General features: G+C 53.1%; 5 protein-coding genes across 5 annotated transcripts; 4 read left to right on the forward strand and 1 right to left on the reverse strand.

Moving 5' to 3' along the window:
* Positions 1 to 1,702: 1,702 nt before the first annotated feature.
* On the forward strand, positions 1,703 to 3,497 carry MRS44_012791 (uncharacterized protein; the record flags this gene model as incomplete). Its single annotated transcript, XM_046269352.2, has 6 exons — positions 1,703 to 2,016; positions 2,172 to 2,479; positions 2,534 to 3,013; positions 3,066 to 3,175; positions 3,232 to 3,415; positions 3,469 to 3,497. The coding sequence occupies 6 exons, from the start codon at positions 1,703 to 1,705 to the stop codon at positions 3,495 to 3,497; spliced, it is 1,425 nt and encodes a 474-aa protein (XP_046132743.1).
* Positions 3,498 to 5,900: 2,403 nt separating this feature from the next.
* Positions 5,901 to 11,021, forward strand: MRS44_012792 (uncharacterized protein; the record flags this gene model as incomplete). Its single annotated transcript, XM_065618914.1, has 8 exons — positions 5,901 to 6,035; positions 6,131 to 6,263; positions 6,333 to 6,522; positions 6,578 to 10,271; positions 10,339 to 10,422; positions 10,474 to 10,547; positions 10,602 to 10,816; positions 10,873 to 11,021. The coding sequence occupies 8 exons, from the start codon at positions 5,901 to 5,903 to the stop codon at positions 11,019 to 11,021; spliced, it is 4,674 nt and encodes a 1,557-aa protein (XP_065474986.1).
* A 508-nt stretch (positions 11,022 to 11,529) lies between these two features.
* On the forward strand, positions 11,530 to 12,233 carry MRS44_012793 (uncharacterized protein; the record flags this gene model as incomplete). The annotated part of the gene is made up of 3 exons (XM_065618915.1): positions 11,530 to 11,712; positions 11,791 to 11,936; positions 11,990 to 12,233. 3 exons carry the CDS (start codon positions 11,530 to 11,532, stop codon positions 12,231 to 12,233), a joined length of 573 nt encoding a protein of 190 aa, XP_065474987.1.
* A 329-nt stretch (positions 12,234 to 12,562) lies between these two features.
* Positions 12,563 to 13,400, forward strand: MRS44_012794 (uncharacterized protein; the record flags this gene model as incomplete). Its single annotated transcript, XM_046270922.1, has 6 exons — positions 12,563 to 12,733; positions 12,788 to 12,861; positions 12,928 to 13,072; positions 13,125 to 13,161; positions 13,212 to 13,245; positions 13,307 to 13,400. 6 exons carry the CDS (start codon positions 12,563 to 12,565, stop codon positions 13,398 to 13,400), a joined length of 555 nt encoding a protein of 184 aa, XP_046132740.1.
* A 26-nt stretch (positions 13,401 to 13,426) lies between these two features.
* On the reverse strand, positions 13,427 to 15,294 carry MRS44_012795 (uncharacterized protein; the record flags this gene model as incomplete). The annotated part of the gene is made up of 8 exons (XM_065618916.1): positions 13,427 to 13,454; positions 13,528 to 13,738; positions 13,794 to 13,945; positions 13,996 to 14,027; positions 14,080 to 14,291; positions 14,352 to 14,456; positions 14,507 to 15,119; positions 15,217 to 15,294. 8 exons carry the CDS (start codon positions 15,292 to 15,294, stop codon positions 13,427 to 13,429), a joined length of 1,431 nt encoding a protein of 476 aa, XP_065474988.1.
* Between the last annotated feature and the right edge of the window lie 734 nt (positions 15,295 to 16,028).

The following is a 16,028-nucleotide window of genomic DNA, read 5'->3' on the forward strand; positions in this document are numbered from 1 at the left end:
TGGCAGCCTCTTTTTTCTTCGTTTTTCGGGGTTCTTGTCTCTGATTTTTTCTTACACTGATGTTAATTTCGTCCTGGCATGGAGGTAAGGTTAGTGACGGATGGTTCTTACAGGGTGCAAGGTTTTCCGGTGCATAATACATAGAGAATGAGTTTTGCCACAATGTAAGCTGAAAATGTTGATGCAAGTATGGAAATGTCTGGTGTCTCTTGTGACTGTACTTCATGTGGAGTGTTTACAACGACAAGGGCAGTTGATGTGAAGCGGTTGTCGGTGTGGAGTCTCTGGGGATGGATAATCAACACCATGGATTTCACCATATGGGCAATTGACAACCAACATGGTGAATCACTACATAATCTATGCATCCATCGGTACGGGAATGAACATTGAAGTCCAGATATAGCCATCTCCCTAGGTAGAAAGCTGATTACCGTCACAAAAAAGGAGCATGCGTGAGTCAAGTCTACACATATAGGGTAAGATCACTACAAATGAACGGCGAAATGCAATGTTTCGCCGATGGATTCATAATGGACCAAGCAAGCACCGAGAGCCATCAACAGGGGCCGGGAATGACAACTGCCGTCGACATTATACACTCATCAACCGGGGAACCATTCGGAGGTCACGATGCAAGGTACTGCAAGCTCCGGGGTGATGTCCGTGTATCCCCCGCTCATCACCGCCGCCTCCGCCGCCGAGCTGCATATCCTACTCCGAGATTCGACTTCGCCGACGCGGGACTTCTGGAAGCGGCAACGCATCGCCCAGCAACCGACTACCTTGCGCCGCCGGCAAATGCAGAGATTGACGCCATTGCATGACGGCATGGTGGCATTACCCGTCTCGGCCAAGGGTCAAAGGATGCTGCGGCGATTTTTTATAATGTGGGAACCCGCCTTGCAACGGGGCTCCCTTTCAGGGCTGGGCTCGTCTAAGCGCGTCCAGTCAGTCCCGGGAATTTGCTAGCGGGGAGTCACTGGGACGAGTCGAGGCAGGCCATTCGATGGAGGCTTCTAACTCGTTGCCTCGACGGGATCCTCAAGGTCGAACGACAGGTAACTTGGCCGCGGCCGAGAACGGGGGAAAAGTTTTTCTGCTCCCTTCGCCTTGTACCCGTACTTTTTCCTCCCACTCAGCCGCGTCGAGTTCATGTAGTTTCACCAAGAGTGACCTAGAGTTGCAAGGGTACCCTGATCCCGTCTTCTCTCTGACCAAGTGCGAATTGCGCTCTGATTCGGCAACGATGGCATCAATTCTGGATGACTCAGGTATCGGAACTCGGTAGAAGCTCTCTACACGTGGATTCTGAAGCTGGGTCCGGCCCGTCGCAGGTGGACGGCAGTGAATTGCCCGGGCCGATATCCAAAGTCGAGGTACATTTTATACATTGGATGGAAGGGCAACGTACGTAGCTGTGTCCACCAAGCCAGCGGAAGCGGACGAGTCATCATAGCCTTTGCGCTTGGAGTAGAACGTTTGCCGCATCATAAATACAATTGGGCCCCTCCCTTTGTCTCTGACCAATTTCTCGCTTCCCCAAAATAACCGCATCGCAATTCCCTCGTGGTTCCAACAACAGCAAGCGGCTTGTCTTTACCTTTCTCGTGTTTCTCGATAAAACATCCTCCGAGTCCCCCGACCACCCCGCTGCCATCTGCCCCTCCGTTCTACTCCAACAAAACAACCACACACCATCATGACGCCTGCTCCTCAAAATATTGCTGGCAGCCTCTCCGCTGCTGCTCAGCGCGAAGTCTCCCACAGCTGGGACCAGAACCTTTCCACCTCCCCAGTCGCTTCTTTCCACTCTCCTCCTCCTAGCTGGGCCGCCAACCTCCCCAGCCGTGGCGGCGCCCCCAAGGTTCTCAAGCCTTTCAACTCCCAGGATATCAAGATCCTGCTTCTCGAGAACGTCAATGTCACTGGACAGGAGATCCTGAGGGCCCAGGGCTACCAGGTCGAGGCTCTCAAGACCTCCTTGCCCGAGGATCAGCTCATTGAGAAGATTCGGTATGTTGATGCAATGCCCCGCCATTTCCAACTTTTTTTTTCTGCTGCGACCACATTGCCCCTCCATTGTCACCAAGCTTCACATGCCCCTCGCTTTGAGCTCCCTCATAATCTCATTTACCCCGCCATTTGTGCTAACGTAACGATTGCGACAGCGAAGTCCAAGTCATCGGTATCCGTTCCAAGACGAAGCTCACCGAGAAGGTCCTCCGCGAGGCCAAGAACTTGCTTGTCATCGGCTGCTTCTGTATCGGTACCAACCAGGTCGACCTCGATTACGCTGCCCGCCATGGTATCGCCGTCTTCAACTCCCCCTTCGCCAACTCCCGCAGTGTCGCCGAGCTCGTCATTGCCGAAATCATCACCCTCGCTCGTCAGCTCGGCGATCGATCCAATGAGATGCACCGTGGAACCTGGAACAAGGTCAGCGCTAAGTGCTGGGAGATTCGTGGAAAGACTCTAGGTGCGTATTGTACCATGAACCGTGAGCTTGGAGGTCAACGCTAACGGCCCGCAGGTATTGTTGGTTACGGCCACATTGGTTCTCAGCTGTCCGTTCTGGCTGAGGCTATGGGTATGAATGTCATCTACTACGATGTGGTGACCCTGATGGCTCTGGGAACCGCTAGCCAGGTCCCGACCCTCGAGAAGCTCCTCCAGGAGGCCGACTTTGTCAGTCTGCACGTCCCCGATCTGCCCGAGACCCGCAACATGATCTCGGGCCCCCAGTTCGATCAAATGAAGACCGGCGCCTACCTCATCAATGCTAGCCGCGGCAGCGTTGTCGATATTCCCGCCCTCATCAAGGCTAGCCGCACCGGCAAGATTGCTGGTGCCGCCATCGATGTTTTCCCTCAAGAGCCCGCCGCTAACGGCGACTACTTCACCAACGATCTCAACACCTGGGGTGAGGATCTGAGGAGCCTCAAGAACCTCATCCTGACCCCCCACATTGGTGGCAGCACTGAGGAGGCTCAGCGTGCCATTGGTATCGAGGGTAGGTGCACCTTGCAAAAATCCTGACAGAACACGACTAACTCCTCTCCCAGTCAGCGAGGCCTTGGTGCGCTACATCAACCAGGGTACCACTCTGGGCAGCGTCAACGTTCCCGAGGTGCAGATGCGCTCTTTGACTCTGGACGAGTCCGACACCGCTCGTGTAAGTTCGCCTTTGTGTCACTTGAAAGTATCAGAATATTCTGACATGCATTGCAGGTTATTTTCATCCACCGAAACGTCCCCGGTGTGCTCCGAAAGGTCAACGAGATTCTTGGCGACCACAACGTCGACAAGCAGATCTCTGACAGCAGAGGCGATGTGGCTTACCTCATGGCCGACGTTAGCAGCGTCAAGTATGAGCAGATCAAGGATATCTCTGATAGCCTCGAGGCCCTCAGCTGTAAGTCAAGCGCGGAAAAACATAGCCAAGACGTTAAACTAATGCGTGCACAGCTCGCATCATGACCCGTGTACTGTATTAAATAATGAAGCAGAGGCCGCATGGTGGTTGTGAGGTTCAACCCTTACCCTTGAAACAAAAGAAACGCGATGAGACCAACGACGCACTGGTCATTAGGCATGGAGAAAGGGGAAATAAAGGGGGCGGCCCAGCCTTTCTGGCCCGTCTCCATCCCCAGAATCGTCACTGACGCATTGATGCATTGAATACTTGAATGAGGACCGAGCCATGGAATGCTCAACTCAGCTCACGACCTGGAGATCGTGGACCGGTAGGAAACGCTGCGCAAGACGGAAGAGACGGACTCTGCCCTGTGGCGGACTGTATGTATCCGACCAGGGAACAAAAGGGGGCTGTAGTTATTGTTTTTGCGGTTGGTGCTAGGGGCTGGTGATACAGGAATGAAGTCCCGAATCGACTGGCTGGGCGAGTCGGTAGCACTGTACGGGGTATATGGGAAAAGACATGGATTTAGCGGCCTTGAATGGAGCAGAAGACTTCAACACAAGCTTAGAAATACCAAAATAGGACCAATCCGGATCAAAGTGAGACATGTTAAGGACCCATATCTTTTCTGTTGGCCTCTGCGTGAAAGTGGTTCTTGGCTCTGGAGATGTTCGATCCAATAGCTAACCAAGAAGGCTCTGGCTTTACGAGATAAGCACGGCTCAAGTTGCTTGCTGATGGTTGGTGAGATGCAGACACGGTAGTTCTGCCTTGCTCAGGCAGACAGAGTTTCCTTGACGTCAGGGGCTAACTGAGTGTTGGGGATGCGATGCGAGATGCATTGCATAGGCGTGGATGGCTGCGGATAAGCCGGTGGATGACGGGCTTTTGGGGGCAGCAACTGAGGTGCAAGAGGATGGATGCGTGTCAGCCGGACCGGTCGAGAACCGGACGAACGCGACGGGCTTTCTCCGGGGGAGGGAAAGAAGGATGTTTGCGCCTTGCTGGGGGTTGGGAGCAACAACAAGTTGGTTGAGTTTCTTGGACCGTTTCTCCAGGAGGACGAGGGTGTTTCGGGTTATGAAGCCGTCTGTGGTACGTACTCGTGGGGATGGGATGGTTGTTGGCTGGGGTTGGAGTTGTATCTGAAGCTGACTGGGGGTTTGATCATCTTTTCCCCGGTATTTTAGAATTGGCATCCCCCTTTAAGATGAGAAGTTCTTTCTGTAAGTGTCCTGCAATATCAGGCCGAGGCCCAAGTATCGATGGAGTACGGAGTACTGTATGCTGCTTGGCTGCAAGCCTCTCGTCAAGGGCGGAATCAGCTCTGCAAGTGAAGCAGTAGGCGGGACAATGCCGTTCTAATTACGGAGTAGAGGTGTTTGATCGTCAAAGTTAAGGGGTTTGCGGCAAGACGGTTCAGCTCTGATCCCCAGTCACTCACTCAAGTCTCCTGCTCCTATTCCCCGTCGCTCCAGGGCTGTCTGCTTGTTCTGGGTCGGAACATGACCAAGAAAGACGCTGTCGAAAGCTCACCGACTGTCAGTCCCCTTCCCCTCCACCGCCTCGCTATAGCACAGTGCCGACACCGCTTGCGCCGTTGATGATCGGAAAAATGCATTTGTCTCGCTTGTCCTCACCCCAGACCAAGAAGAGACCAGACAAAGCCAAAAGACGCGGACGGGTCGGCCCCTCATTGGCCCGCGGGACTGTCCTTAAGCCCCTAATCCACTGAACCTCCAGGAGCTTCCATGAACTGAAGGCTGGGAGGCCCTCCTAGTGCGGAAGGTACTCTGGAGGGGAAGCGTGCGTACCGCGTGGCTGTGAATGCTTGCGGTGGTACCTGTCTCAGAGCCCCTATGTACATCCAAGCCCTAACGCATGCTGCCCCGCCCCCCTGTTCCTCTCACTCTCCAGTGCCCCGTGCGCTGCAGCAGCCGCCCGGCCCTTTCAATCAGGAGCAAAACGCGTGCTGGCATCACTGCATCCGTAACTTTTGACTCTCCAAGGCCTCTGACTTTACCTTGCCTTGTGCGACTCATCTTGCTCGACCCCTTGTCGGCGAGCTTCCTGTGTGCTGCGTGGAAAGAAAAAAGGGACAAGAAGCTCCTGCTTTTTGCCGCCTCAGGGTCCTTTCCGGTTCCGTTCTTCGAGTACGGAGGACCTCCGATACTCAGCTTCGACTTGCGCATAACCTTTTGAACGACGTTCGACGGCCCGTTCAACAGACCTGCAGCTTGCATCGATCGCAATACGCCCTTCAGCCATCGTCGACACAGTCAACGATTGCATATCGCACCTTGGTTCCCCGGCTGGCCGCGCTGCCTTTCCTCAACGACCCCATTTGCGACTGAATGCCTCCCACCGCCGTCTAGCCTCGTCCGCCCCTTAGAACCGCTGCTACCGCTCTGCTCTGATATAAGCGCCTTCAACGCCTCGGATTGTATACACCGGCCTTGCGCCCGGTCATACTGCCTCCATGGCATCGACCTACGAGGTTGGCACAAGGGCATGGCAGCCCGATGCCGCTGAGGGATGGGTAGCCTCAGAGCTTATCAACAAGACCATTGATGGCAACAAGGCCAAGCTCACCTTTCAGTTCGAGAATGGCGAGGTTCGTTTCTCAATATCCTACTTTAACATGATTCCTTCTGTCTTTCTACATGTCCTCTGCAAAGCCAGTAGCTGACCGCATCTTCGTCCCCGCAGACTAAGGACATCGAGGTCACTGTTGAGGCCCTCCAGAGCGGCAACCATCCCTCTCTGCCGCCTCTGATGAACCCTACCGTCCTCGAAGCCAGCGATGATCTCACAAATCTTTCCCATCTCAACGAGCCTGCTGGTACGTTGGACCCCGAACCGGAATTTGCGCGGTGGGACTGGAAATGCTGATGCTGACATCTTGCTCCAGTCTTGCAAGCAATCAGGCTACGATACCTGCAGAAGGAAATCTACACCTACAGTGGTATTGTTCTAATTGCTACCAACCCCTTCGCACGAGTGGATTCTCTCTATGTTCCTGGCATGGTCCAAGTCTATGCCGGAAGACAGCGAGCCACCCAGGCACCTCACTTGTTCGCTATTGCTGAGGAAGCCTTCATGTGAGATCTGCCCCACCATCAAGCCTATTTATACAGCGATTGACTATGGATCTAGCGACATGATTCGGGACAAGAAGAACCAGACTATTGTCGTGTCTGGAGAGTCTGGTGCTGGAAAGACTGTCAGTGCCAAGTACATCATGCGCTACTTTGCTACCAGAGAGTCTCCCGACAACCCTGGCGCGCGCTCCAAGCGAGGTGAAGCCATGAGCGAAACCGAGGAGCAGATTCTCGCGACCAACCCCATCATGGAAGCGTTCGGTAACGCCAAGACCACACGAAACGACAACTCGTCTCGATTCGGAAAGTATATTGAGATTATGTTCGACGACAAGACAAATATTATCGGTGCTAAGATCAGAACGTATCTTCTTGAGCGTTCACGACTGGTGTTCCAGCCTCTCAAGGAGCGAAACTACCACATCTTCTACCAGCTTGTCGCTGGCGCCTCGGACAAGGAACGGGAAGAGCTCAACCTTCTGCCTATTGAGCAGTTTGAGTACTTGAACCAAGGAAACTGCCCGACCATCGACGGCGTGGATGACAAGGCCGAATTCGAAGCGACCAAGAAGTCTCTGTCAACCATTGGTGTCTCGGATGCTCAGCAAGCCGACATCTTCAAGCTCTTGGCCGGTCTGCTGCATCTCGGTAACGTCAAGATCACCGCATCGCGTAACGACAGTGTGCTCGCCCCGACTGAGCCTTCTCTGGAACGTGCTTGCGACATTCTTGGTGTCAAGGCGGAGGAGTTCGCTCGGTGGATCGTGAAGAAGCAGCTCGTCACCCGTGGTGAAAAGATCACATCGAACCTGAGTCAGGCTCAGGCCATCGTTGTCCGAGATTCCGTCGCCAAATTCATCTACTCGAGTCTCTTTGACTGGCTGGTTGAAATCATTAACTACAGTCTGGCTGCCGAGGAGGTCTTGAACCGCGTGACCTCATTCATCGGTGTCCTGGATATCTACGGATTCGAGCACTTCGCCAAAAACTCGTTCGAGCAGTTCTGTATCAACTACGCCAATGAGAAGCTCCAGCAGGAATTCAACCAGCACGTGTTCAAGCTCGAGCAAGAAGAGTACCTCAGGGAGCAGATTGATTGGACCTTTATCGACTTCTCTGACAACCAGCCATGTATCGACCTGATCGAAGGCCGTATGGGTATCCTGTCCCTGCTTGACGAAGAGTCTCGTCTCCCTATGGGCTCTGATGAGCAGTTTGTGACCAAGCTTCACCACAACTTCTCTACCGACAAGCACAAGTTCTACAAGAAGCCCAGATTCGGCAAGTCAGCCTTCACAGTCTGCCATTATGCCATCGACGTCACCTATGAGTCCGAGGGCTTCATCGAGAAGAACCGTGATACTGTCCCTGATGAGCACATGGCTGTCCTGCGTGCCTCGAGCAACGACTTCCTCAAGAAGGTTCTGGAGGCTGCTTCGGCAGTACGAGAGAAGGATGTTGCGTCATCTTCCTCCAACGCCGTTAAGCCCGCCGGTGGTAGGAAGATCGGCGTTGCTGTCAACAGGAAACCCACGCTTGGAGGTATCTTCCGATCTTCTCTGATCGAGCTTATGGGCACCATCAACAACACCGATGTCCACTACATCCGATGTATCAAGCCTAACGAGGCCAAGGAAGCCTGGAAATTCGAGGGACCCATGGTTCTCAGCCAGCTCCGTGCTTGTGGTGTTCTCGAGACCGTTCGCATTAGTTGTGCTGGTTACCCAACTCGATGGACCTACGAGGAGTTTGCTCTCCGATACTACATGTTGGTGCGCTCTGACCAATGGACCTCCGAGATTCGCGAAATGGCCGATGCCATCCTTAAGAAGGCTCTCGGAACCAGCACCAGCAAGGGGCTTGACAAGTATCAGCTCGGTCTCACCAAGATCTTCTTCCGAGCTGGTATGCTTGCCTTCCTCGAGAATCTCCGAACCAACCGTCTCAATGACTGTGCCATCATGATTCAGAAGAACTTGAGGGCCAAGTACTACCGACGCCGCTACCTTGAGGCTCGTGAGGCGGTTATCCGCACACAGTCTGCTATCAGGGCTTGGAAGGCCAGGAAACAGGCTATGGAGCTCCGCACCATCAAGGCTGCCATTACCATCCAGCGTGTCTGGCGTGGTCAGAAGCAGCGCAGGACCTTCCTGCGCATCAGGAGAGACATGGTGCTCTTCGAGTCAGCTGCCAAGGGATACCTTCGGAGAAAGAACATTATGGAGACACGCCTTGGTAATGCCGCGCTTGTGATCCAGAGATCATGGAGGTCACGAAGACAGCTGCGGGCTTGGAGACAATACCGCAAGAAGGTGGTGTTGATTCAGAGCTTGTGGCGTGGTAGGAAGGCCCGCAAGGATTACAAGAAGATTCGTGAGGAGGCTCGCGACCTTAAGCAGATTTCCTACAAGCTCGAAAACAAGGTCGTTGAGCTCACACAGTCTCTGGGCTCGATGAAGGAGAAGAACAAGAGCTTGGCATCCCAGGTGGAGAACTACGAGGGACAGATCAAGTCATGGAAGAACCGCCACAACGCTCTGGAAGCCCGAACGAAGGAGCTTCAGACAGAAGCGAACCAAGCCGGTATTGCCGTCGCCAGACTGCAAGCAATGGAGGATGAGATGAAGAAGCTCCAGGTTGCCTTTGATGAGTCAACGGCGAATATCAAGAGAATGCAAGAGGAGGAACGGGAGCTGAGGGAGTCTCTGCGCACAACGAACTCGGAACTGGAGACAGCAAGGAGGACAAGCACCCAGCACGAGAAGGACAACATGAGCCTCAGACAAGAGCTCGAGGCTCTTCGAGACGCTCTGGAGATGGCTCGGAGGAACGCTCCCATCAACGGAGAGCTCGCCAATGGAACAGTACCTGCACTTCCGGCAGCCTCTGGGCTTATCAACCTTGTCTCCTCCAAGAAGCCCAAGCGCCGCAGCGCCGGGGCGGAACCACGGGAGCTTGATCGCTTTAGCGGTACTTATAACCCTCGGCCGGTCTCCATGGCGGTTACTAGCACGGCACATCGTCAGAATCTTTCTGGCTCGACCTTCCTTCCTGGCGTCGATAATATCGAAATGGAGCTCGAGGGCCTTCTCGCGGACGAGGATGGCCTCAACGAAGAGGTGACAATGGGCTTGATCAAGAACCTCAAGATCCCCTCTCCCAACACCACACCGCCACCTTCGGACAAGGAGGTGCTCTTCCCTTCATACCTCATCAACTTGGTCACATCAGAGATGTGGAACAACGGTTTCGTCAAGGAGTCGGAACGTTTCCTCGCAAACGTGATGCAGTCTATCCAGCAGGAGGTGATGCAGCACGATGGCGACGAGGCCATCAACCCTGGTGCCTTCTGGCTGTCCAACGTGCACGAGATGTTGTCGTTCGTGTTCCTTGCCGAGGATTGGTACGAGGCCCAGAAGTCGGACAACTATGAGTACGACCGACTCCTGGAGATCGTCAAGCACGACCTCGAGAGTCTGGAATTCAACATCTACCACACTTGGATGAAGGTGTTGAAGAAGAAGCTGCACAAGATGATTATCCCGGCCATCATCGAGTCTCAGTCTCTGCCTGGTTTCGTTACCAACGAGAGCAGTCGATTCCTGGGCAAGCTCCTCCAGTCTAACTCAACACCAGCGTACAGCATGGACAACCTCCTGAGCCTGCTGAACAGCGTCTTCCGCGCGATGAAGGCGTACTACCTGGAAGACTCCATCATCACCCAGACCATCACAGAGCTCCTGCGGTTGGTGGGTGTGACGGCCTTCAACGACCTCCTCATGCGACGAAATCCTCTCATGGAAGCGTGGCCTCCAGATCAACTACAACATCACGCGCATTGAGGAATGGTGTAAGAGCCACGATATGCCTGAAGGCACGCTTCAGCTGGAGCATCTGATGGTGAGTATCATTCTTGATGTTGTGCAGAGTAACGTGCTGACAATCGAGTAGCAAGCAACCAAGCTTCTTCAGCTCAAGAAGGCCACCTTGAATGATATCGAAATCATTCAGGACATTTGCTGGATGTAAGTCGCAGAGCTCTGTCATCGTCGCAGAGTCTTGGTACTAATTACTCGTAGGCTCTCACCAAACCAGATCCAGAAGCTCCTCAACCAGTACCTGGTTGCTGATTACGAGCAGCCGATCAATGGAGAGATCATGAAGGCTGTGGCTTCGCGGGTAACTGAGAAGAGCGACGTGCTGCTCCTTCAGGCCGTGGACATGGACGACAGTGGTCCTTACGAGATCGCTGAACCCCGCGTCATTACGGCGCTTGAGACTTATACTCCTTCTTGTATGTTCTCGATATGATCTGAAAAGGGAAACGATTATAACTAACTCGATATGCAGGGCTCCAAACTCCTCGTCTCAAGAGGCTGGCTGAGATTGTGTCAGCACAAGCTATCGCTCAGCAGGAGAAGTTTGACTACGCTGAGGGCGACGAGTATGACGCACCGGACGAACTGGCTGGCGTTGATGAGGTGGAAGTAGAACAGTAGAGGATAATGAAGCTGGGTTAGGCATTTCGAAGGCACATAAGGGATAGAAGCCGCATTTTCAGGGTGTTCGATGTCGAATTTTCTAATGGCGGCGTGTAGCCGTAGGGGATCTGGAGGGACTGGAGCACTCGGGCATCTGTCTCCCATATCTGACGGCGTCATGTATTCAGAGTGTGAGATCAGTGACCTCCTTCCGCAAGTCGGCAGGGGGGCTGGACTTGGCTCTATCTATTGTAAGATGAGATACGGCTGTATTGGAGAGCGCGAGAGATGAGAGTACGAAGCGATCGATCTTGTGGTTGTTTTCTGTTCAACTATTGTTCCTGATCTTGAGTGACTTGGATCTGGAGTTGAGGATTGATATTCATCTAACAGAGCCGCACGACTCGATACGTGCATGATAAAATTCCGCCTACATGCATTCAGCAGAATGCCCAATCTTGAAGGCCAATCAATCTCTGCAACCACAGAATGAGATGAAACCTCAGCTACAAATACAATAATCACCATGCGAACTTCACCAAATATTATCGTCACGGGGACGCCCGGTGTCGGAAAGACGACTCACTGCGAGAGTCTAGCGGAAAGGACTGGTCTTCGTCACCTTTCTGTCAACCAAGTGGTGAAGGACAAGGAGTGCCATGAGGGATGGAGTGACGAGTATCACAGCTGGATCGTTGATGAGGATAAGGTGAGACATGGAAGACACTCCCAGGAGTTTTTGAGGAAAGGCAAGACAGAGATCAAGGCTAATGCTGGAGTGGCATAGCTGCTGGATGCTATCGAGGATGATGTCAAGGCTGGTGGTTGCATCATCGACTGGCACGCCTGTGATCTTTTCCCCAAGAGCTGGATCGATCTGGTCGTGGTACTTCGAGTCGACTCTTCGACTCTCTATGATCGTCTCAAGGCGAGGTATGCGATTCAGCACAACCCCTTGCTCTCAGGCTTTTACTTTAATCATGAAGACTTGGGAGATGCAAGCATCACCTGGCTAACACGGTTTCCCTCTGCAGAAACTACCCCGAGTCTAAGCTCCAGGAAAACCTTGACTCTGAGATTATGGAGGTGCTGCTACAGGAGGCACACGAGGCTTTTGATGAGGAGATTGTCATTGAGTTGACTAGCAACACTGCGGATGAGATGGAGACCAATGTCGATCGCATCGAGGCCTGGACGAAGCAGTGGAAGAAGGACAACAGCGAGCAATGACATCAAACTACGGATTAAAACTACCGATGAGGATTAAATGGGGGCAGCTTGGGAGGCTAAAATATGTTTTGCACTGGGAAAAAGAGGATGGACTTTGAGGGGACTCGGTTGGTGAAAATAGATTTTTAGATGCAAGCCCTGGAACAGGCGATGAATTGACACGATCTCTCTAATGGTGTTTTTGCTGCTAAAGGTGTTCTCCGATTACCGGACAAGTGCATATCTTTTCACGATCAGTGGGACCTGCTAACTGTTTCGCAGCCCAAGTATCTCGAGACTCCTTCTAGGATCTACACACAATTTGTCTTCCAGATTTTACAACTGTTAAAATGGCTGCGCACAAGGTCAACTTCATCACTGGCAATGCCAATAAGCTACGCGAGGTCAAGGCCATCCTCGAGCCCGAGATTGAGGTGACGAGCAAGTCTATCGATCTTGAGGAGGTGCAGGGCACGCTTGAGGAGGTTACAGAGTCCAAGTGCCGCAGGGCTGCTGAGCTGGTATGAGTTTTATTGATATTATTTGCCATGTTCAATTCGTCTAACTGAATGTAGGTGAAGGGTCCTGTGCTAGTCGAGGATACGGCGCTGTGCTACACGGCGCTGGGCGGTCTTCCTGGAGCGTACATGTACGTTGTGTAGCGGCTTTTTGGAGCTGCTTCTAAAGAGAACGCCGTGCTGACATGCAGGTGAAGTAAGTGGTTCTTGACTACGATCGGTCACCAGGGCTTGAACAACCTCCTGGCTGCTTATACCGACAAGTCTGCTGAGGCTGTCTGCACATTTGGCTACTGTGCTGGACCAGGCGAGAAGGTCATTCTCTTCCAGGGCCGCTGCCCCGTATGGAACCCCCGTATCCTATGCGTCTTCTTCTTACTGACAGTACCCATAGGGCAAGATTGTGCCTGCTCGAGGACCCAATGACTTTGGTGAGGCGTTCTATAGAGCGTGGCAATAATTCTAAGCTGACTTTCAACAGGATGGGATCCTGTCTTTGAGTATGAAGGCCAAACGTACGTTCCAAACCAAATATGACGGGAAAACATTGCTTGCTTTCTTCGCTAACATCCCCAGGTTCGCCGAAATGGACAAGGTTGAAAAGAACAAGATCTCCCACCGAAGCCGCGCGCTGGCCAAGTTGCAGGCCTGGTTCAAGGAGCGGCAGTAAAAGGCTCAGTGGTAGAAAACATGAGACTACGGGATGGAGGCATAGTCTGTCAGACTAGAGGGGTTTTCGCAATTAGATGAGCAACACGACTTCCATGCAGAAAAAAGGGGGGATATAGACAGCTTACTATAGCACTTCGAACTGGTTGTACTTGCGGAAGTAGTGTCCTCCACGGCGGTACGGGTGCAGTGACTCGTCGATTGAGGATGCCTTGTGCTGAACGGTTCTGCCGATGAGGCTTCGGATCTTGGATGAGTCGCGGAAGCTAGGGTCGAAGACGAGGAGGTTCATGTGGCCGTCCATCTGCTTCTCAATGCCGACAATCGTCAAGGAGTGTCCTATACTCGCTGCTTAGTGCCCGTCTTGCGTGTGTGTAGCGTAGATTGTTCTTACCGGGATGTTGCAGGTAGATTGGCGGGAGGTCTGTGACGCGGATCCTGTCTTCTATGTTCTTGATGCCGCCCTGAAAGTAGCCCTCAACGGCCTCAAAGAGGCGTGATTTGGACCGTCCTCGCTCCTTGTCCTTGAATGCTTGAACAGAGCAACTAAAGTTCAAGTTAGTCATGGCTCCCAACCATTTCTCGACTTGACATACGTGATATCAAGGCTCAGAAAGACAGCCTGTGCCTATTTCCTACAAGTCAACTCAGTCCACCTACAATGTCTTGGAATGGAATACCTCTGGCGTGCCGATGTACTTTCGGGTTCCCTTTACACCTCCCGTCTCCATGCGACCTTGGGAATTAATGCCCATGTCCCAAGCGTTCTCGATGAGATCTTGGATCTGGAAGACAGAGGGAAAGGTTTGAGCGAAGTGCTCCGAACCTGGTGTCTTGGCACCAATCATGTGCGAGATGAGCATCTGGATGTTTCTGTAACCACAGAAGCCACCTGTATGCCCGTGTTAGACTGCCTTTGCTGATAAAGGTGGGTTCTCGAGAACGTGCTTACCTTCTCGTCGTAGCTTGGAAACATGCTGTACTTCAGGGTGGCACAAGTATGCATATTGAGTTTCAGGGCTCTGCTCGAGGAGCTGTTTGAGAACTGGCAGGACGCCTAACTGCTTGTCAGAGACTGACACGGAGTTCAGTAGTAGTGGCACTTACCATCGTTGACAACTTGACCTTGATCCTGCAGGAGGTCTACGAGCCAGGATGGCATCCGTTTCTCGTGTGCAAACCGGCCAAGCTCGGATTTCTGTCCAGTTAGTCTCAGCCACTGCACACCCATAAAGACTAGAAGACCGCATACCCCTAACCGGTTGGACTTTCGACTTGACTCTCCCTTCTCTGCTGGCTGAGGAGCCTCAGACCGACTTGAGGAGCGCTTCGTGCTTCCATCAACGGCAGACCTCTTTGTCTTGTGCCGTGTCCGACTACTCGACCCGCGATCACGTCCGGAACTGGTGCTGCTGGCCCCCGAGAATAGATCTTTCCACGCCTGTATGGCACTGACCTTTTTCTCACTCCGGTGCTTACGCGAGTTGTCCTTGGAGGAGGACCTCGGCCTTCTCGGTTCGTGCTTCCTAGAGCCGCCGCCGCCATCGGGCTTGGGGGGCACGGTAGGCGGTTCCGGCGTTGGCTCCTGGGCCTCGAGCTCGTGAAGCCCTAGATGGTACGCTAGCTCATCCGTCGAGACGAGCTCACCGCAGCCATCCTGTGGACAGGGGACGGGATCCTCGCCGGCGGACTGATCGTCGGGGTGCTGAGTGTCAATGTGCTAGGGGTAGGTGCGTTCTTAGTCCTCGGACTTTTGCTTAGGGGCGGTGAAGAAAGCAATAATATTCAGGGGTGTGAATGGGAAGAGGCATGCGTACTAGAAGGAGCTCATATTCGCCCCTTTCGGGCTTGAAGCCGCAGAAGGGGCAGTCGGTGGCAGGGTCGGGATTGGGCATCAGGCTGAGGTTTGAGGGTATTGGTGAGATGGGGTGTTATGAGCCAGGGGCGGGTATCACTTGTAAGGACATGGGAAGGAAAGAAAGAAAGGAAAAAAGGAGGAATCTAATCTGGCTATTCTCCGACTGGAGAGTGAGTCTCTTGCTTTGTGTCTGTGTTCTTTTTTTGTAAGGGGCCGTGATAAAGGATGGAGGACAAAGGGCTGATGCGCGGTGAGATGTAAATTGAGGCTGTGATGCCTGCACACGTACCACCTGTACGTAGGGTCTCAGTGGCCAAAGTACACTCAGCCCAAAATTTAGGCGTCAAGGTACTTTGGATAGGTACCTTGGGACAACACAAGCAATGGAAGACAACTCCATGGCAGCAATACAAATTTCTATATCCGGATTTTACGGCGACACAGCAAATCCCGTGGATTTCACCGGTGAATAGCCAAGACAAGGGCATCGGATTCCTAACTTTTTCTTCCATGGGCATGCAACCCAATGACCGAGACCGCGGATTTCGAATCGTTCTCCCGGTGCTAATACGACCCTGAATTGCATACGCGAGGCCGATGCAGCCACCAAGGATCCGATAGCGGGACCGGCCGAATGGGGCCAAGTTGGGTCGCGGCCTGCGCCTGGCCTGGAATCGCAAGCATTCACATGATGGTCCCAAAACTTGCTGATGCAGACCGCCAAGAAAACAACAGCAGATTGAGCCTTTGCAACCAAGACCCGGGCCAGAT

This window comes from Fusarium solani (genome assembly GCF_023522795.1).
Source record: "Fusarium solani strain SB1 chromosome Unknown bctg00000008, whole genome shotgun sequence".
In the NCBI taxonomy this organism is placed as follows: Eukaryota; Fungi; Ascomycota; class Sordariomycetes; order Hypocreales; family Nectriaceae; genus Fusarium; species Fusarium solani.